Below are 21,107 nucleotides of genomic sequence, written 5' to 3' on the forward strand. Positions count from 1 at the left end.
AGGCACTGCTAGAAACATTCTGCCATAGGGTGCGCTTATTATCTGCCTCAACAGGCCCTGCTCGTCTTGCACCAACCTGAAACCATAGCGCTGTGGAACCCAGATGCACCAATGGAGACCTTTTGGGACATCAGGTATCCGTGTTTCTGCTGCCTAAAATGTGGACAGGTATGACCGCGAGCTAACTGCTCTGCTCTGATGTCGACTCATCCCCTCTCAGCTCGCAGGTCCTATACCTTATCTGCAAGAAGCTGATTGGCCATCAGATGATTAACAGCACAGAGATCCTCAAGTGGCTGCGGGAGATCCTCATCTGCAGAAACAAGTTCCTCCTCAAGAACAAGGTGGGTTCATGTGCCGGGATGTGTGTCAAACTCCAGTGTCAAATTTGACCTTATTCGTGGTGGGATAGACTTTGCAGCCAGCAAACTGGTTCACATCTCCCACCTTCTCCTGGTCCTTAGGATTGTGCTACCTTGGGGAGCGGCATCCCCATCTGCCGGCAGGCCCAGACCAAACTAGAAGTGTCCCTTTACATGTTCCTGTGGAGCCCCGACATGGAAGCCGTGCTGGTGGCCATGTCCTGCTTCCGGCACCTGTGCGAGGAGGCCGACATCCGTTGCAGTGTGGACGAGGTGCCGGTGCAAAACATCCTGCCCAATTACAACACCTTCATGGAGTTTGCCTCTGTTAGTAACATGATGTCCACAGGTGGGTGGGTCACCTGTTTCACCAATAACCAACCCCCCCCCCCCCCAAGTCCTTTTGTTTCCTTTCTGTTTTGTAATTTGGAAATGCTTACAGGGATGATGGCCTTCTTTTTGCAATCTACCTCCGTAGCACTAGAGGGCAGCAACGTCCACAAAAATCTCTTTGCCATGCAGCTGTAATGACTGCTGCGCTATTACATGGAATTATGTGTGTGTTTATGGCTATTAAGTATATAGTGAAATGGGTATAAGGTGAATACATTGTGTAAGCAAATTGCTAAATAGTAAGAGGTCGTTCCATTTATAGCAATTAAGCAGTATTAAGTTTTGCAAATTGCTGTATTAAGAACCTATTTTGACAGATATCCCTTCTGGGGATTGTCACAAAGCAGTAGTTTAGATAGTGTTATGAGTGTGATATTCAGTTGTTTGCTTTAATGAAGACTGCAGAGCCACCAAACCTCTATGTGCCTGCAGGTCGTGCTGCCCTGCAGAAGAGAGTGATGGCTTTGCTGAGGAGGGCAGAACACCCCACTGCAGGAAATACTGAGGTGAGTGTGAGGCACTGGGGTCTTGTCCAGGTTTTGCCCCCCAGCCTCCTGTCCTGTGGTGTTTGGGACAGCGCCCCAGGCCGGCCCGAGGTGTAAACGAACTTGGTGCCCCCCCCCCACCTGACCTTCCCACAGCTGTACATGTGCTGCAGGAATCTTGTTACTGAGCTTTCTGACTAGCGACCGCGGCGGGCTCCTCCGCCTGACTAGCGACCGCGGCGGGCTCCTCCGCCTGACTAGCGACCGCGGCGGGCTCCTCCGCCTGACTAGCGACCGCGGCGGTCTCCTCCGCCTGACTAGCGACCGCGGCGGTCTCCTCCGCCTGACGGTGCCTTTTTTATTACTCAGGCCTGGGAGGACACGTACGCCAAATGGGAGCAGGCCACCAAGTTAATCCTTAACCACCCGAAAATCAAGATCGAGGATGGCCAGGTGAGAGTCACATCCTGCGGCTTCCCTCCTGTGCCCCCCGTCACAGGAATGACCACTGCTGGGGAGGGACAGCTTATGTACTGTAAATGCACACAGATAGCCATAGGGTACATTTCAGTAAATTGCTGCTTTTCAGTGACCTTTCTCACGCTTTTACCTTCACTTGTCTCCATTCAGTGCTATTTTACTTAAAGTACCATCATTGAGCAGAATTTGTCTCTAGATGTATAACTGGTGTCTTCATTTTGTGCTTCCTGCCTCGTCATGTGACTTGTCATGTGACCAGGGAGTACCTCAAAATTTGGGAGGTGCAGGAAGCCGCTATTAAATGCTGGGTCCCCTGAATCTGCAAGGGTACCCATGCCCCTCTGATGCCCCTGCATGCGGCCTGTGTCCTACAGAATCTCTCTGAGCTGAGAAATCATTCCTTTCTGGCTATTGGACAGGATGAGTGGCCAATCAGAAATAAGCAGGATATCATCAATGTTATTTAACCAAGTATTTTTGGATGGTGCCTTTCTGAATAAGTTTGCCCTATATAAATTGAATATAAATATAAATTGAAGAATCAAACAAATGTCACTAACATAACACTGTTTAGGATACTAGCAGACCAAATGAATAATGGACAATTAAATTTTTATTAAATTTAATTAAATATAATTTGATTAAAGGCATGTTTTAAAGGCAAGCTTTAATTGCATCTGGTCCACATTATTGCTTATTGAAAGTAAAACTCAAATTTTGTCCAAACATACTAATGGATCTTGGAACTGAACCTCTATTGCCCGCAGGAGTGGATCAACATGACGGGCTTCCTGTGTGCCCTGGGGGGCGTGTGCCTGCAGCAGAGGAGCACGCCCTGCCAGCCCACCTACAGCCCCCCTATGGGCCCCCTGGCCGAGCGCAAGGGCTCCATGATCTCTATGGGGTCCAGCGAGGGCAACGTGGACACGCCGCTCAGCAAGTTCCTGGACCGCCTGCTGTCGCTGATGGTGTGCAATCACGAGAAGGTGGGCCTGCAGATCCGCACCAACATCAAGGACCTGGTGGGCCTGGAGCTGAGCCCTGCGCTTTACCCGATGCTCTTCAACAAGCTCAAGAACAGCATCAGCCGCTTCTTTGACACGCAGGGCCCGGTGGGTGGGCCCTCCGTCTTGGCGCCCGACGCCTAACTATGCGTGCGGCTTTGCGTTTCGCATAATCTCGCTTGTGCTCTTTAAGCGGTGTCATACCTCTGCGTAGAATCTACGCCGCCAGCTACGTACCCTACATTGTCCCTGACGCGCACTTCCCTGGAAACAGGGCTGCATCAATGATGGTTTGGGCTGCAATATCATGACATTCCCTAGGCCCACTACAGACTTGCAGCTATGCCATAGGGTACATGGCTACTCACGGTGGAGATTCTACAGCAAAATGTTAGTCACCCTTTACCCAACGTGAGGAAGTGTGATTTGCGAGAAAATGCGAATCCGCCAAAAAGGGCTGCCGGTTTTTTGCACTTGGCGAGTAAGTTGGGATGTCACAACTAAAACATCGGCCCTTCTGATGTTGTGGTCTTTAGTTATTCAAATGAAACCAACGGTTGGGGGGGAATAAAAGTCTCAAATTTCACCGCAGGTTCCCATCAATGACACCAACACCCAGTTCGTGGAACAGACCATCGCAATCATGAAGAACCTACTGGACAACCACACAGAGGGCAGCTCTGAGCACTTGGGTCAGGCCAGCATCGAGACCATGATGCTCAACTTGGTCAGGTACTGAGAACTAACCAAGACCTACACAAATAATGGCACAATGAATGGATTCAATCACGTTATCCAGGCCGACTCATCAAACTACTGTTTAAAGCCATCACATAGATATTTACATTTATTAAATGTATAGAATGACAAATATCTATTGTTTGTATGAAATGGGTAGAAAACGGTCGTTTTAAAGTTTAAGGCTCACCAGATGTCACATCTCACCTCCGCCCCCTCCCCCCACTAACACCCCCTAGGTATGTGCGTATTCTTGGCAACATGGTCCACGCCATCCAGATCAAGACCAAGCTTTGCCAGCTGGTGGAAGTGATGATGGAGCGTAGGGACGATCTCTCCTTCTGCCAGGAGATGAAGTTCAGGTGACACGAGCCGTATCTTCTTTGTCCTGTCAGACGGCCTAGTTACAGATTCTTGCAGCCATGTGCATATCCAGCACCTTTAGTGGCTCTGGCTGACATACTTGGAAGTTCACATCTGACGGTCTCTGTGTTCCCCCAGGAATAAGATGGTGGAGTACCTGACGGACTGGGTGATGGGAACATCCAATCAAGCAGCAGACGACGATGTCAAGTGCCTGACGAGGTACCCACAATCCACCTCTTCACCATCACCGTGTTTACGCAGTATTGTACTTTTAGTGTCTTCTCTGTCACGCCCTGAAACTAGCAGCAATACTGAAACTGCACTCAATAGTGTCGTTAAAAAGAAGGTATAACCCAGGGCTCGTCTCCTACAGGGACCTGGACCAGGCAAGCATGGAGGCTGTCGTCTCCCTTCTGGCCGGGTTGCCTCTGCAGCCGGAGGAGGGGGATGGCGTGGAGCTCATGGAGGCCAAGTCGCAGCTCTTCCTGAAGTAAGCGCCTTCCACTCTGATGGCTTTCTCATGCATGCCACCAGGTGGCGCTGTGGAGTCTTTGCCGTGACCTCTGTGCCAGTCGTCATAGTTGTTGTGCAAATAAATTCTAAACGCGCGCATTCCGTGATCGGCTGACTCGCGGCTTGTCGAGTAATGCCCTGTGGTATATATGCGTCCCAAAATTTATCGAGTCATCTGAAGCAGAAGTGGTGGACTTCAACAGACATAGTTCACCATGTGTGCCGCATGCGCCAAGAACCAAAACAAACTGATAGTTCAAAGTGTTTCCCCCCCCCGTCCTATTACGGAATTACTATATTACAGTCATTTAGTAGACATTTTATATACAGGGGTAGGACAATGAGACAGACACCCCTGGCCAGTATCTTTTGGTTTCACACCTTTACATGCGCGGTCCGGTGACTGATCTTCTTATGTCATAAATGTCAAGAAAAAAAACTCTTCAGTGCTTTGTGGAGCTTCCTGTCTGAGTGAGAAGCGCTTTACAACGTTTCGACCATTTTCAGAGCCTCGTAGGAGGACTTTGTACGGACAGAGGTCACAAAGGTGTACATGCGTTATCCAAGGGGCATCCGGGCAATTTGAATACGGAATGACTTTCAGCCAACCAACAAACAAGCCGATAAGAAATCTTGGCTAAACTGTTACTCTCCTTAAACGAGTTGCACTCTCTTTGGCAAAATTTGCATACCCGCCAACTGTTAGTGTCGTGCGGGTCTGGAAGACCTGGGTTTCTGCTTCCGTTCTGCTTTTGGCATCTTTTTGCAGCGTTTCTAACTTTACGTTTGCTCGCGATGTTTGTGAGGTGACCTGTTCATCACACCTCTGCCCTGGCATTTAAGGACTTGTGATCCCACACAGTACGTTAACCTAACTTTATTTTTAAAGGTGTCTTTCTAATTCTACATTTTCCTTTTCCTGTTTTTTTTTTTTTTTTTGGGGGGGAGGGGTTGATACTGCCCCCCACCCAGTGGGAACTTGCTGTTGGTAATGATTCTTTAGCATTTGACTCATAATCCCATGCGGAACAGATCTAGAATGAGCAGACGCCTGCTGCCCTCGTTGTCAGTGACGGATGGGCAAGGCGTGGAAATACCGTTTATTTTGAACGTGCGTCTCTGCTTGCATTTTTAGCTTTCATTTTAGCTTTTTTGCACTTTAACTAGCATGCATTTCACTACGTGTTGTACTTTGTATAACTACATATGTGACAGTCAAAGAATCTTGCAGCGTATTGAATGAACTTGTCTCAGTTTTGCTTTGTGATTGAGGCACTACTCAATTCATGCATTGAGGGAAACGCGTGATTGATGGTACTTTGTGCATCCCCTTGCAGCATGCTTAAAAACTTGATTTAGGCTTGGATATTTTTAAGGTGTTATAGTGTACTGTGATATTTTGAGCGTGCTGTGGGTCTCTATATTAGCGGTCTTCTAAATAAACCCAACTACTGGTTTCAGATGCTGCTGCCTTAAATAAACTTTTATAGTCAGGTGTGTGTCACAGGAGTGACCTCTTTTGGGATTCGGATGTACAACCTTTTTATCAAAGTGATCAGTCTGTTAACCGCTACACCCCCTGCTGTCCCCTGTAGGTACTTCACCCTGTTCATGAACCTGCTGAATGATTGCAGTGAGGTGGAGGACAACGGGCAGCCGGTGGGTGGGCGTAAGCGGGGCATGTCCCGCCGCCTGGCGTCACTGCGCCACTGCACCGTGCTGGCCATGTCCAACCTGCTCAATGCCAATGTTGACAGCGGACTCATGCATTCCATTGGTGAGTCTGCCTGCGGCTGATCCGGAATATTCTGTTGTAGCCACATGTCAGTTTATGAAGAAGCTGGTGGGAAATACAGTCACAACCTCTTTCAAGCCTGATGGCACATGGAAAAATAAGGCCGTAAATAGTAAATAAGTCGTACTTTTAAGTTAAGTAATGGTGTAGTCAGATTGTCCATAGGTCTGAATGTGTCTGTGTGGCTCCCCATCCTGGCTTATTATGAGTTTGCACCCATAACTTCTGGGATAGTATCAGGATCTCGTGACCCTGTATAGAGAAAGCAGTACGACTGACTGACGGACGGATAGACGGACGGTGGTTCTACATGACCCTTCTGCAGGACTAGTCCGTAAGTAGCATGTGATTTTTGGGGAAGTGTCTTAATGTCTCCTTGTTCTGCCTGTTCAGGCCTGGGCTACCACAAAGATCTGCAGACCCGAGCCACCTTCATGGAGGTACTGACCAAGATCCTGCAGCAGGGCACGGAGTTTGACACTCTGGCCGAGACCGTGCTGGCCGATCGCTTCGAGAGGCTGGTGGAGCTGGTCACCATGATGGGTGACCAGGGAGAGCTCCCCATCGCTATGGCGTTGGCCAACGTAGTGCCCTGCTCGCAGTGGGTGCGTCCTCCTCTCCTGGGCCTCTTGCCCGCTTCGTGGATGTTGCCGTCGGTGTATTCATGACACTCCCCACCCCCCTCCCCCCGACACAGGACGAGCTGGCCCGCGTGCTGGTGTCGCTGTTCGACTCCCGGCACCTGCTTTACCAGCTTCTATGGAACATGTTCTCCAAGGAGGTTGAGCTGGCCGACTCCATGCAGACGCTTTTCCGTGGAAATAGTCTAGCCAGTAAAATAATGACCTTCTGCTTTAAGGTACGCACAGTCCGGAACTCCTCACCACCTTTAAAGTGTACAGCTGTAAATAAAAGATAAAAGTAGGTAGAGAGCATTGGTCATGGGTCCTAATTGTAATTGTACACTTTAATTGTAACCCTTGTAAGTCACTTTGGACTAGTGTCAGATAAATTCAATAAATATAAATGTAAACATATAGAAATTAGGAAGCAGAAAGTGTATTCAGCATCCATATCATCCCAGGCTTTAGGCCTTCTTAGCTTTGTACTTTAAAACCTTTTAGTGAGTCTGCATGCAGTTGTGCAGTGTCAGCGTTGGGGGGTATTTTTTGGTGGGTTAGTCCTCTTAGTCTTTCATACTGTTCCGGGGGAAGGTTGGGATGTTGCACCGTTCAAGAAATATAAAGTTGGTTGATCAGCTCAGGGTGGCAAAACTCATTTTAGACTTGAGGGATTTGTTGAGTGTTAACATAGATTTATTGCAAGTCGGTCTGCTGAACGGCGGCTTCCTCGTGATCCAGGTTTACGGCGCCACCTATCTTCAGAAGCTGCTAGATCCTCTGCTCAGAGGAGTCATTAACACGCCAGAGTCTCAGCAGATCAGCTTTGAGGTTGACCCGACCAGGTGGGTAGGCCATTTCTCCGTCCCTGTGAGCCCCCCCCAGTGGGTCGTATCCAACTGGGGCCCTTGTGCCACGCCTGGTCCCACACTCCCAGAGATCATTTTCCAACACTTTGGGTTCAGAGGACGCTTTTCCACCACACTGGGTACCATACGGTATTTCAAGGTGTTGGTTATCCACTGATGTAAAAACTGGTAGCAGCGTCGAATGACATCACAATGTGAGTGGAGGTATTTTATACTGAATTTGAAAAATGCCTGTAGTATATTATATGGCGTGACGACATGCAATATTAATACCGACATCGCATGTTATGCACATGCAATTCTTGCATCACTAGTCAGCTAGATTGATGCCATTCATCCTTTATGACATTATAGGACAGGGAGTTTCCCTAAAATATTTTCACTCTGTCATAGGAAAGAAAAACAGCAAGTTTTTTTCCATTTTAATGATTATTCCTTTTCAAGATTTCGTATAATGTTTAAAAGTCTGTTTAAAGTTCACCTTCTGCTGTTTTTGCATGAGGCGCTGCGTGCGTTCTCCTAGACAATCGTAATCATTTTCATCCTTGCTCTTTAAATCACTCCTAGATGGGTTCGTGAGAAATATGTTGAAATGTTTTGCTTTATAAATACCCCAATATTTATTACAACAAAATCACCTCGTGATATTTGAAAAATTTCCAATACAGCGCTGTCCTACTTTATTTCTTGTCACATCATCCGGATCTTGTTTCTGTTCTTCTGGTCAGATCACTTGGGTCTTTCCATTTGCACACCCATCCACGATTATTGCTTTTTTTTTTTTTTCTTTACTTTGATCATTGTTGTTTTTTTTTTTTCTGAGTTTGTAAGCTTTTGGTCAAGGCAGAGGTCGTGCGCTGTTTGAGGTTGGCCATCTGCATAACAAATCGACTAGAAAGCGTTTCAGGTGTCACCCCAAAGTGGCGAAGTACCAAGCAACCCAGCTGGTTTGGAATTTCTGATACTGGTGCTCCGCCAGAAGTCAATGGAAAAGAGAAAGTACTTGGTGTGGTAGAAAAGTGCCAAGACTGGGGTCACTGGTAGACGTCCATCAGTACTTAACTATCCCCCTACCATCCCCCCCGGCCGACAGGCTAGAAGCAAGCGAGTGTCTGGAGGACAACCAGCGCAACCTGCTGAGGATCACAGACCGCTTCTTCCTGGCCATCATCAGCTCCTCGTCTGATTTCCCCCCACAGCTGCGCAGTGTGTGTCACTGCCTGTACCAGGTACGCCCCGCCCCCCTCCCTGTGCGAGGTGCGTACATGGGTGTGTGATACTGCTCGCTGTGCTTTCGTCCCCCTTGTTTCCCATGCGGCGCTAACACATTGCCAGTCCTTTCTTCCACTCTTGCTCTCTTCTTTTCCTTTTACACACCATTAACCATACCGCGGTTCTCTCCTCAATAAAAAAAAAAAAGTGGTGGTGGTGGTGGGGGGGGGGGGATCTGCTGGTCATACCCCACACACACACACACGCACGTAGGTGCACCCACCAGCCACGACCACCCCCGCACTTCCGTGCACTTGGACAACCCCATGCATGTCGTAGGATTCGGGCCTGTGCATGCCATGAAGCAAACCGCAGCTTGATCTGTTGGCTGTTCTGGGAGCGCTCTCACCCCTCCCCCCCCCCCCCCCCCTCGCACTTCCGCCACTACTGACTCGCTTAAAATCTCACCTTGACTGTGGGGGCACACAGAGAGTGATTACATCTGCGTCACTGCGTGCAGCCTGCTTTCTGCTTCGCAACTGCTACGTTATGACAGGCGAAGTGGCTAACTGCCCTGTTCCACAGAACTAGCAGGTGACCTTGCTGCTGCACAAACCCAGAGCCCCCCCACCCAGCCACCCATGCCCCTACTCTACTTCTCCTTCAGTCTCAGCTCCGTGCCAGGGTCTGTGACATCATAGGCCTCTTCAGCATTTGTCAGCACTCCCTATGGTCCAGAACAGCTTGGGTAGTAGATGGTATGTGTGTCAGCAGTGAATATTGTGAATATTTATCGGGAGGTGCTACACTATATAAAAGGTTACTGTGGCTGAACAATATCAAAATGGGGCTTAGTTCCTTCGTAGATTTTGTGCAGACACCCCCCCTCCCCGCCTCCGCTGCCCCCGCACCTGTCACGTGTCCTTTTTAGGTTCTGTGTAGGTGAGATTCTCTTTCTTTTTTTTCCGTGTGACTGTGTAGCCGGTTCGGTGACCTTTTTGTGCTCATCTCTGTCCTGTAGGCAACTTGCCACTCTCTTCTGAGTAAAGCCACAGTTAAAGAAAAATTGGAAGGCATAAAATCAGTAAGTTTGGAGAACCGTTCACTAGACGCTTTTTTTTTGTTTTACGAAGCAAAAAAAAAAAGCTTTTTTTTTTTTTGCTTTTTATTTGCCCTTATTTAAGTGAATAACTGTTTATCCAAAAACATCTTCACACTCCAGTCTGTGCTGAACCTTTACTTGAAATCATCATACTAATATTCCAGCTTTGAGTAGTTTTTTTTTTTTCCCTCCATTTTTCAGTTAACACGTAACACACTGACAGTAGTGGCTCTGTGCTGTTTCGTCGTCCTCCAGTCATTCCGTTGAGTGCTGAGACGGTCAGCTCGACTTGTTGAGGAGGATTTCTGTGACGTATATTTCTGGGGCACTAATCGCCCAGGGTCTGCTTTTATTGTAACGTGATTTCCCTTTTCCTTCAAGCGTTCTGCTTTGGCGACACCAAGGCAGTGTGTTTCCGATGGCTTTTGTGTTGTGGTGTTGTCTCGGCGACTGGCGGGGCTTTCCGCCCAGTCAAGCCAGGGTTTAGGGTTAGATGCACGTCTGTCTTTGTACCACAAAATCAATGGGGTTCTGTGAGTGTGACCTGGCCAGTAGCCTACTTACGGGAAAATAACTAAAGGTTGGAATAATGAAAAGCAAATTTTTAAAATAAAAGGCAAAGAATGCTTATGATGTATTAGGGAACAATCTGGCTGCCTTTGATTGTACATTGGAGGGTGTCAGCGGTTTCGTTTCTGGGGCAGAACCAGCCCGGACTGACAGGTCATGGGATCTCTGGAAGCGTCCTGCATTGATGGATCTGTGACATTTGAGCTGGCAGACGGACGGTTGGGGTTTTTTGCGGGGGGGGGGTGGGCACAAGCCGCCTTCTCGGGTGACGATGCGCAGCACATTTTTTCAGGTGGCACCTGCTAGAGCTTATGCGATGCTTTATTGGTTGCACTCACTGGCTGTTGCTAACTCTCGCAGCCGGGTGTTCTTGACCGTTCTTGTCGACCATGTTCTCGAAATGAACTTCATCCGCTTGTCTCTTGTGGTAGATCTGTGACACTTTTTAAGAGGGACTTCTTATGATTACCCCTGCCAGTTTTCTGGTGTAATGCTGGCCTGGCTCGGTATTGGGTTCATCAAGTGTGACGGACTTTTTCTCACCAGACTCTCCACCCATGATTGCATCTCTTATCTGTGTGATTGACGGCTTTGACATTCTCGTGTATCGCAGTTATCGGTATTGGGCCAGTGACTACTGCATTCATGTTATATGCAGTGGAAATACCCCGTACGTCTGACTTGACTGTAAAATTAAAAAAGCCTTAGATTGCGGCTGTTTGTTTTTTATATTGCACATTGTTGGGTTTATTGTTCAGTTGATCAGGTCAGTCTTACATGTCTCTCTCTCTCTGGGAAAGACGTATGTGGTTGGGTATCTGGGACAAGCATTAGGAGTTGGTATAAAAAACACATCTTTAGTAGATGATCTCTGCGTGTTTAGTGTTAAATGGTGGGATCAGGCAAGTCATTTGTGTTCTGAGGGGGGGGGAACTCTCCAAAAAGTCTGTCACTTGGTTTGCCAGTTCAATAAAGTTTCAGGACTGATTTAAAAAAAAAAAATAATTTTAAACAGTTGGGCACATCTCTATGTTTCTCTGTGTTGAAGCCATTCTGGAGTGTTCTGTAGAGTGTAACCAAATCGTTCACCGACAAGGTCTTCAGTGTAATTGCATGAAAGCTCCAAGTACACATGTTTCAGAGGGTCGGCCCGATTCAATCTTTCACAACCCGAGTTCCAGTTTCACTGCCTGTTCTGCCAGCCTGCATGTTGTCCTTTGCGGAGCGTGCAGGGTTACCCTGAAAGATGATGCCCTATACATGCCAACTGCATTGGTTTGTGGAACTCAAGATAGCATGTTGCCTTGTTGAGCAGATGGGCAGCGATCAGTCCTGTGACTTTATTGCGTCTTGTGATTTTGAATGTAATGATCACTATTTGTAGTGTCTCCAGTCTAGATCGCACTATATTGTTTGTACACATCTCTTGCATCTCTCCTCTTACATCTGCTTTTCTTCGATCGCTCTGCTTTGCCTGCCTGCTTTCTAGTGTGTCCCTCTTCTCTCTGCTTCCTCTTTGACTGGCTGAGACGGCTAACCCATTCTTGGTTGACCTATGAGAATGGTGGGAGTGATGTGGCGGTTTTTCCACCCTTCCCCTCTCTGGGGTCTACGTCTTGAAGCTGACCAACCGTGCCCTGTACCCTCCGCCCCCACAGGTGGTGAGCCTAAGGTTCCCCCAAAACAGTATTGGAGCGGTAGGCAGTGCCATGTTCCTTCGCTTCATCAACCCCGCCATCGTATCGCCCTACGAGGCCGGTGTCCTGGATAAAAAACCCCCACCCAGGATAGAGCGAGGCCTGAAGCTCATGTCCAAGGTAGCACCTCCCTCACCCCGGTCCTCAGACTCCTTTAAACAGTCACCCGCATGTATGCTCTCCTCCCATCCCGTTATATCACCAGACAAGCAGCCCTTAAAGTTGCCTGCTCTTTCAAGACGCATGGCAGATGTGGTGATAGCTGATATCTCTTCCTGTTTTCAGATCCTGCAGAGCATTGCGAACCACGTCCTGTTCACCAAAGAGGAACACATGAGACCGTTCAATGATTTTGTGAAGAGCAACTTTGATGCAGCTAGGCGGTATGTCCAACCAGGGTCTTGAGTTGATGTAAGAAATAACTGTTGGCCACCTTGGAGCTAGACGGGTTAGCCAAGCCAGCAGGTAGATGTTAATGATTCCCGCCTATCGCGGAAGTTACGTTCCCATTAATGATAGTGAAAACCCGCGATATAGAAAGACCATATAAATAAACATTTTTTGATAGCTTAAGCCTTAAATCGTAGGAGTTAAAACCAAATGGAAATCTCACAAAAAGTTTGCTCACAAGAATCGGAACACAAGTTAGGCACGCCATATACGGAGAACTGTGATGCGTCGGGGCAAAATCGGCGACACAGTGGGGGCACGATGGTTGAACCGCGATATAGCAGGGGATCACTGTACTTGGTTCTGGCACCAGTTTCGGGGATGCCGGATTCTGGGTAAAACTCTAAAATGGAACACATCAGACTATAAATGAAAGCCTGACACAAGTCATCCGACAAACACGCACAGAGGTACCTTGTCTGATAAATTGTGTTGTGGGCTCATGAGGCCGTAGGAGAAGCAAGTTTGAAGTCTTGAATGCCAATACTGACCGTAAAGGTGAATGTGTGATTCCTGGGTCCTGTAACTCTGCGGCTCTAAGTCATGACAATAACCTTTATTATAGCTTTTTCTGTGACGGTGGCTCAGGTCTCACATTTACTTACGGTGGCTTCAATTGACCTGCAGGTTCTTCCTCGACATCGCCTCCGATTCACCACCGAGCGACTCTGTCAACCACAGCCTGTCCTTCATCAGCGATGGCAACGTGCTGGCCCTGCATCGGCTCCTATGGAACAATCAGGAGAGGATCGGACAGTACCTCTCCAGCAACAGGTGACGTGGGGCCAGTGAGCATGCCCAGACGGGGGGGAGGGCAGGGGCTGTCTTCACTGAGTTTGCCTGGATCTTACTTTGGGGTAGAGGTTGTGGGTTCACACATCAAGCGTTTCAAAATCAAGACCAAGGCCCGCTGATCATATTCGCACCGTAGTGCAATAATTTCAATTTCTCATTTCGAATAAATTTATATAGGGCATTTTAACATTACATTTTCTCACAGTGCTTTACAGCCCCCAGTGAGCAAGGAACAATCCCTATTTGGAACAAACCTTGGGAGGAACCAGACTCGGGGGGGCATCCTCCTGGGCTAGGCAGAGGAAATCAAAACAAGATGAATAAACATCTTAATTGATAAAGTCCAAGGGATGAATGGTGGGCAAGCAGGAGAGACAATAACATCGGTTGGGTGCAGAATTGGAACCGATCAAGTTTTGAGACCCATCACACAAATACTGAAGCAGTACTGCACGGTGGCAGCAAATCCTGAAGCAGTACTGCACGGTGGCAGCAAATCCTGAAGCAGTACTGCACGGTGGCAGCAAATACTGAAGCAGTACTGCCCGGTGGCAGCAAATCCTGAAGCAGTACTGCCCGGTGGCAGCAAATCCTGAAGCAGTACTGCCCGGTGGCAGCAAATACTGAAGCAGTACTGCCCGGTGGCAGCAAATACTGAAGCAGTACTGCACGGTGGCAGCAAATACTGAAGCAGTACTGCACGGTGGCAGCAAATCCTGAAGCAGTACTGCACGGTGGCAGCAAATCCTGAAGCAGTACTGCACGGTGGCAGCAAATACTGAAGCAGTACTGCACGGTGGCAGCAAATACTGAAGCAGTACTGCACGGTGGCAGCAAATACTGAAGCAGTACTGCACGGTGGCAGCAAATACTGAAGCAGTACTGCACGGTGGCAGCAAATACTGAAGCAGTACTGCACGGTGGCAGCAAATACTGAAGCAGTACTGCACGGTGGCAGCAAATACTGAAGCAGTACTGCACGGTGGCAGCAAAGGGGAGGATGACTGCAAATGACATTTAACCAATGCGATAAGTCAAAGTATTTGATAGATCTTATTACTGCTTCATAAGAACATTATATTGATACAATACCTTGAAATTTCATTTCAAGAGAAATTGCCCCAAAATAGAAAAAGCAGCACAGTTTCATAGAAGGAAATGGCAGCTTAGAAGACACTTGGTGTAGTGAACACAAAAACCCCAAAAATATTTCCTGCATCTTTTTCAAACCTGCAGACACATTGTGTGGGTGATGAGCTCAGACCTATTTCATTTTGAGACACTGGACCGGAACTTACTGTCACTTAGTGGTGGTAGATAAAGGAACAGGCGCAAATGCAGATCTGGTGAAACCGATTACGCCGAGACTTGTCACACAGGGTGGGGGGGAGTGTGTTGGGGGGGGGGTGTGGGAGGTGTAGGGATTAGAGCTGAACATCTGCATGCATAGATAATGAATTGTACCTGAAGAGGTATGTCCAGTGTGGTGACAGCAGTACCTTTTTGTCCCCAGGGACCACAAGGCGGTGGGCAGACGGCCTTTCGATAAGATGGCCACTCTCCTGGCTTACCTGGGCCCCCCTGAGCATAAGCCCGTGGCAGACACCCACTGGTCCAGCCTGAACCTCACCAGCTCCAAGTTTGAGGAGTTCATGACCAGGTGAGACCAAACGTTTAGGCTTTCTGATGTGTGATTGGGATAGTTATGATCCTACACATCTCAAAGATACGATGTGCATGATTTTTTGATGCACTCTACATTATACAATGAGATGTTTTGACTTCTTACAATAACCAGAGAAGTACCGACAAGAGTATTTCGTTGCAAGCCCCATGCAAATGCTGGTTCCTTTTAAGAGTGAGTTTACATGGCTAAGAAGGTTCATGTTTGTAGGCACCAAGTGCACGAGAAAGAGGAGTTCAAAGCTCTGAAGACGCTCAACATCTTCTACCAGGCCGGCACGTCCAAGAATGGAAATCCTGTGTTCTACTATGTCGCTCGAAGGCAAGTCAGCAGGACCACATGCTCCACTCCCCCGTTTTTAACCTGCCGTGTCAACGTTCATACACATGCCTTTGCGTGGTTTCTCACTGCCTGACATGACAGCGTACGCATCCAAGATGAGAAAAAAGAGGTTTTTGCACTTAGTGTGGGTGTCGTATAAGACGTGTATGACTTGGCCGTTTCGGAATGCATTTATTGGTGCATGATTTTAGTTTGAATTGTGTTCATTGAGTGATTCATTTTTAAGACATTTCCCTGTGTTCCACACGATCTCTGAATAATAGGGCAGCCGCTGGTTATTAGGTACTGCTCTGGTGCCTTGTGCATGTCTCGGTCCCTCGTTCTCCCTTTTCGTCTTCCTCCTCTTCCTCTTGTTTTTCTTGCGCTTGTTTTTCTTTGTCTTGACAGCTGGTACCGGATGTGGATTTACGGCTTGGTTTGTGGTGTCTACCGCTGTGCCTCCGAGCAAGTGCGTTTTAACGCAGGAAGGCAGTTCAGCGTAAAGCCCATTGTGCCGATTTTCTGGAACAAATTTAACGACACAAAACAGAATGAGCCGTTTTGCTTTAGATAGGGGGACTGAAAATGCCCACTTTGGTGTTGAAAGTCTGTTAAGTGAAACTCAGGCGCAATAAAGTGTAAGATGCTTCGCTGTTTTTGTACAAGGTACGTTGGGGGAGCTTAATCAGAATCTGTGTGTTTATACTTAACAAGGGGGTCGATGTCGGCATTGCAAGCTAAGGATGCAAATTGAGAGCCCGCTGAACATCAATATTGGGATAAAAACCCACTTGGTTACTTGGTATCAGATCAACACGCATCCACTATTTTACATTTTTGGTGAAAGAACAGGTCTTGCACCCTTTCTTAGCATGTGGCAGCATGTGGCTTAGTGGGCTGAGCCCGTGTGCCTGTGATCAGAAGGTCGCCGGTTCAAACCCAGCCTCGGCACGCTTGTGGGTCCTTGACCTCTAAGCTCGCTGGGCACCCCAACAGGTGGCTGCCCTTCATGGAAAGCTCATACTCTACGAAAAGCAAGTTAAGAGAGGCGTAAAGACAATTTCATAAATAAAAGTAGCAATTATATTATCATTATTATTTTATCTGAAAGGCTGCACTTAAACCTGCTCGGGTGTAAATTAGAACAGTATACCCCATTTAAAGGGGACCTTTTGTGATGCGCGGAATTCAGAAGGAATCCTTAGCAAAACTTGTTAAGCCGGGGAACTTGTGTAGCACAGCCCTCTGGATTCTTCGCTTGTTGATTGCGAATACTGTCTGGAGAGGATGGCGCCAGATCATCTGTTCATTTACGATTTTGTTATGCGTTTATTTTTTGTTATGGGCATTTCTCTTCTGAGTGTGTTGGTGTCTTAGCGATACACGAATGGGCGGGATGCTTTCTCCGCAAGTCACATTGCACAAAAAGAAGACACAGCTTTTTCGTAGGGCGGGGGTATTTTATTGAGAATAAACCACCTCCCCAGTCATACCAAAAACATTTTGCCATCACAACTCTCTCCCAACAAGTGGATTGGTTACAGATACGAATTGGCGCGCGACAGTACCTATGCTGTTAAACATGGCTGAGAGGCCTCACCCTTATTTGGGGGAGGGGGGGGGGTGAGAGAGCAGAGCATGATGCAAGCAGTTTCCTTTGGAAGTGCCTTTGCACGCAGCAGGTGTATAAAAGCAGCTCTTTTTCACGTTATCATGCGTACAGGAGGAAGTTTGAAGTAAGAGCGAGGAGACAAGTCAGGCGAAGGACAAGCGAATGAAAACGGTGTCGCTGTTCGCCGCGATCACTGGGCTCAGAAGGGCGACAGGAGGTGCTGTAGCATCATGGCCGGTCCCAGGGTCAGCAGCAGGTGTCCTGCCAGCTGGGGGGCGCTTCCACTCTTTGACGAGACATTTGCAGTCTTCTGTGCGGAGCTCTGCTCCTGATTCGGGGTCTGCAGCGATTCCTTTACGAGGACCATACTGCAAATCAGCATGGCGACCAGCAGCCGAATGGCTCCTTTTCTGGGCGTCATCCTGCGTCTGCTCAGCCTGTTGTGGGTGGGGGTACATATTACAGCTCTTTCTGTGGCAAAAACGACTTTGGCGTATCGCTCAGTGCCCACTCGGCCCTCTGCCTTTGCCCGGAGTGCCCACCCCCGCTGACGTGCTGGGCTGTGAGTCCTAAGCTGTCTGTACTTCACTCCCCTGATTCCGATTCTGGTTTCGGACAGTGGGTCTGAAACTGTGGCTGCACACTATAGTTTGGAGGGGTTGCGAGAACATTTTCTGAATAATCTAAGCAACAACTTTCTTTGCTGCCGTCCATCACTTCTCCGCAATTGGGAAAAATTTGTCATGCCCACCCCCCTCAACTCCCCGACTTTGCCAATGGTCTTTCTTATTGTATTATTATAAGTCTGAAAGCCACTGTTTAAGGATATGCATTTTACCTGATTAGCATTCTTTTTTTTACCTGATTAGCAGTACAGATGCTCCTCTATTTACGAACTTTCAACTTGCGTGCGAATTTTCAGACATAGGAACGAAGAGGACTGTAAGTCCAAATTGTGTTCCTTGGGCTCCCGTTTCTTGTCCGCAACATAAATATTTTTTTCTGCGCGCCAATTCCAGCCAGTACGACTTCTGGCCGCTACTCCTGCCGCGCAGCAGCGTGGGGCGCGAACTCCCAGCATCGTACTTCTTTGTAGTTGCGCCATACCCTTAGAATGATGCTGAATTACGACTTAGGAACATTTCAAGTTGCGAACAGCGGTTCGGAATGTATCTCATTCGTAAGTAAAGGAGCGTCTGTACTGAATAATAGCCCCCCCCCCCCCCCCCCCCAAAAAAAAAAAGCTAAGCAGAATGATTGATGTCCCTCACCTGTTGCGTGTGGTGGATGAGAAATGACAGTTCCTCCGTTCTGTCTCGGCTCAGTCTAGAATGCACGAACGCGCCCTTTTTAATGTGCCCATGATCCCTGCCTCCCTGCGTTGGTGTAAAGCAGGAAGACCCGCCCCCTTTCCCTCCCCAGCCAGTAACTGTCTGGGCCCCAATATAGACCTCCCCCAGTTTTCTTTCTCTGTTAACACAGGAACTTTGCAAATTAAAACGTGGCACTCAGGTTTCTTTGCTTCATCAAGCTTTCGTTGATGTGAGTAGAATCGCAGAAAAGGGAAAGACGACACATTTGTTATGGGTCAGGGGTAATTTATTGAAGATAAACCCCCTCCTCCCCTCCCTTGTTAGATGAAAAAATTTTCACCTGTTATGAAACATGGCTGAGAGGCCTCACCCTTATTTGGGGGAGGGGGGAGGGTGAGAGAGCAGAGCATGATGCAAGCAGTTTCCTTTGGAAGTGCCTTTGCATGCAGCAGGTGTATAAAAGCAGCTCTTTTTCACGTGATCATGCGTACAGGAGGAAGTTTGAAGCAAGAGCGAGACGACAAGTCAGGCGAAGGACAAGCGAATGAAAACGGTGTCGCTGTTCGCTGCGGTCACTGGGCTCAGAAGGGCGGCAGGAGGTGCTGTAGCATCACGGCGGGTCCCTGGGTCAGCAGCAGGTGTCCTGCCAGCTGGGGGGCGCTTCCACTCTTTGGCGTGACTTGGTTCTGGCTTGATTTGTTGCTGGTGATCGGGTTGCCTTGTGGAGGGTTAGCGTCACTTACGGCGACCATACTGAAAATCACCATGGCAACCAACAGCAACAGGAAGCCTCCTTTCATCTTATGTCAGTTCAGCCTATTGGGGGGAGTTATGTATTTCATTACAGCTCTTTCTGCTACAGCCTCGGCTGAAGGATCACCTGAATAGTGCTACTGAATAATACCACCACCCCCTCCCCACACAAAAACAAAGCAGAATAACTGATGTCACTCACCTTATGTGCCTGGTGGATGAGAATGACAGAGTCCTTCTCATCTGGTGGATGAGTCGAGAATGCACTCCTACGCCCTTTTTAATGCGCACGTGATGCCTGCCTCCCTACCTTGGTGTGAACCAGGAATTCCTGCCCTCCCCAGCCACCAACAGTCTCGCTGATTTTCTTTCTCTGTTTTTCGCCTCGGTTCTCTCCTGCGTTCTGACCCTGGCTTGAGGTCTGGTCGTGGCGGTCATGGTCGTCACGGTAATGATCCTTTGTGACGATCATATTGCAAATCAAGATGGCAGAAAACAGCCTCATTTCAAGGGTGTCATCCTATGTCAGCTCATCCGGTTGGGGGTTGGGGGGGTGGGATAATGGATTTTATTTTATTAGAACGGTCTCTGCCACTGCGCCCGCTTTTCTCTCTTCCTTCGTCATCCGTGTCTCCGTGTGAGGCGACGAACAACTGGACAAAAGCGGAGCAAAAATTGCGGGAATCTACCTAAGAGATATTGGAAGTGTGCGCGAGAGGCAGTTATTTTTCTGCGTGAGACACGATGAGTTCCACGTGAGAGAAAGTGAAAGTGCGTGCAAGTTAAAGGTTTTACCAGGTAATTTGTTTAGTGATTACCGGTTCTGATTGGCCGCAGAGGCTTCACCCCTGGCCCTCTCATATAGCCCTGGTACATACTCTTTATCAGTTTCGGTTTCACCAGAAATAAACAGAACACATACTTACCACATTTCTGAAGAGGCTTGTTCTTTGTAGCCTATGTAATGTGTGTGAGATACTTTTTCGCACTAATAATCATATAACTTTCGGGTAATGGTCACTTAGGAATGTTAAAGCAGCGATATGCAATAATTTGCTACTTTGTGGGGTATGATTTATAAGCAACAATTTTTAGGTATCATCTTCAAACTTATTTAGGTCGCATATGGTATATAAGAACCTATAAGCTCGTCTTTGTTCCCTCCAGCTACCCTGGCTGTGCACTATATAGTTCTGTGGTCCTCGTAAAAGGTTTCACAGCAGTTGCTGCCAGCTAAGACCCCAGTTCTTATGCTGGTAAGCTTTTAGTCTGTCCTAAGTGTGCTGGTGTTGGTAGTGGTTGGTTTTTGCTTGCCTTCAAGGTAGTTATCGTGCTAGTTTTCCGGCAAAACCCCTGATGTGATCCTCTAGAGTTGGGATTATGAAAGGTAGCGTGGGAATGAGCAACTGGGGAAAGGGAGGTAGAGAGGGAACAGTAGGCACACTTTTCCACTGCTTGATTTTATTTATTTGTTCTTTATTATTTATTCTGTATTAATGATTTGCTTTTGCTGGTGTCAGACTGGTTCTCGATTTCTCTCACAGATTTTCAGCATATTTCACATGGAACTCTCTTGCACACGATAATAATTCAGTCTGTCGTGTACGTTTGCTCGTGCACGGTGAGCCGTTCGCTGTTGCGCAGTGCGTGCCTTCATTTCCTCTGCCGAATTTTCGCTCGGCGTTTGTGAAATTTGGCGCCTCGTTTCCTCTGCGCTCTACCATGTCCCGGATTTCCTCTAGCTTGAATATACCCAGAGCGTCCAGGAGGCATCCTAGACCGATACCACTTCAGTTGGCTCCTTCCGATGTGGAGCAGCTGTAACTTCCAAACGTCCGAGCTCCTCACCAGAAATGAGGAAGCTCATTTCTGCCTCCCGTGTCAGTGACTTCATAATTTTAGTCTTCTCGTGTCACCAGGTGGGAAGGTAGATCTACCTGTAAATTGATAACGTCACCTTTTGACTCAACTCT

At 48.0% G+C, this 21,107-nt stretch overlaps 1 protein-coding gene and 1 long non-coding RNA gene across 3 annotated transcripts in view; one reads left to right on the top strand and one right to left on the bottom strand.

The window, feature by feature from the left end:
- The window catches only part of nf1a (neurofibromin 1a), a 75,121-nt gene that overhangs the window by 20,270 nt on the left and 33,744 nt on the right, over positions 1-21,107 (top strand). For both annotated transcript variants that reach the window (XM_049001581.1, XM_049001582.1), the window contains exons 15-35: positions 55-134; positions 221-344; positions 465-711; positions 1,188-1,261; positions 1,610-1,693; positions 2,488-2,832; positions 3,317-3,456; positions 3,702-3,824; positions 3,964-4,047; positions 4,202-4,318; positions 5,937-6,118; positions 6,530-6,741; positions 6,834-6,995; positions 7,498-7,601; positions 8,719-8,854; positions 9,859-9,921; positions 12,168-12,326; positions 12,492-12,589; positions 13,284-13,430; positions 14,965-15,111; positions 15,346-15,456. In XM_049001581.1, the coding sequence (XP_048857538.1) occupies positions 55-134; positions 221-344; positions 465-711; positions 1,188-1,261; positions 1,610-1,693; positions 2,488-2,832; positions 3,317-3,456; positions 3,702-3,824; positions 3,964-4,047; positions 4,202-4,318; positions 5,937-6,118; positions 6,530-6,741; positions 6,834-6,995; positions 7,498-7,601; positions 8,719-8,854; positions 9,859-9,921; positions 12,168-12,326; positions 12,492-12,589; positions 13,284-13,430; positions 14,965-15,111; positions 15,346-15,456 (2,939 nt within the window). The remainder of the gene's footprint in view (positions 1-54; positions 135-220; positions 345-464; positions 712-1,187; positions 1,262-1,609; positions 1,694-2,487; positions 2,833-3,316; positions 3,457-3,701; positions 3,825-3,963; positions 4,048-4,201; positions 4,319-5,936; positions 6,119-6,529; positions 6,742-6,833; positions 6,996-7,497; positions 7,602-8,718; positions 8,855-9,858; positions 9,922-12,167; positions 12,327-12,491; positions 12,590-13,283; positions 13,431-14,964; positions 15,112-15,345; positions 15,457-21,107) is intronic.
- On the bottom strand, positions 16,896-19,421 carry LOC125725041 (uncharacterized). Its single transcript, XR_007387288.1, has 3 exons — positions 19,337-19,421; positions 18,340-19,197; positions 16,896-17,505 (listed from the first exon to the last, which is right to left on the bottom strand). It is a non-coding gene; the product is annotated as an uncharacterized LOC125725041 (long non-coding RNA).

Source organism: Brienomyrus brachyistius, unplaced genomic scaffold (genome assembly GCF_023856365.1).
Source record: "Brienomyrus brachyistius isolate T26 unplaced genomic scaffold, BBRACH_0.4 scaffold59, whole genome shotgun sequence".
Classification (NCBI taxonomy): domain Eukaryota; kingdom Metazoa; phylum Chordata; class Actinopteri; order Osteoglossiformes; family Mormyridae; genus Brienomyrus; species Brienomyrus brachyistius.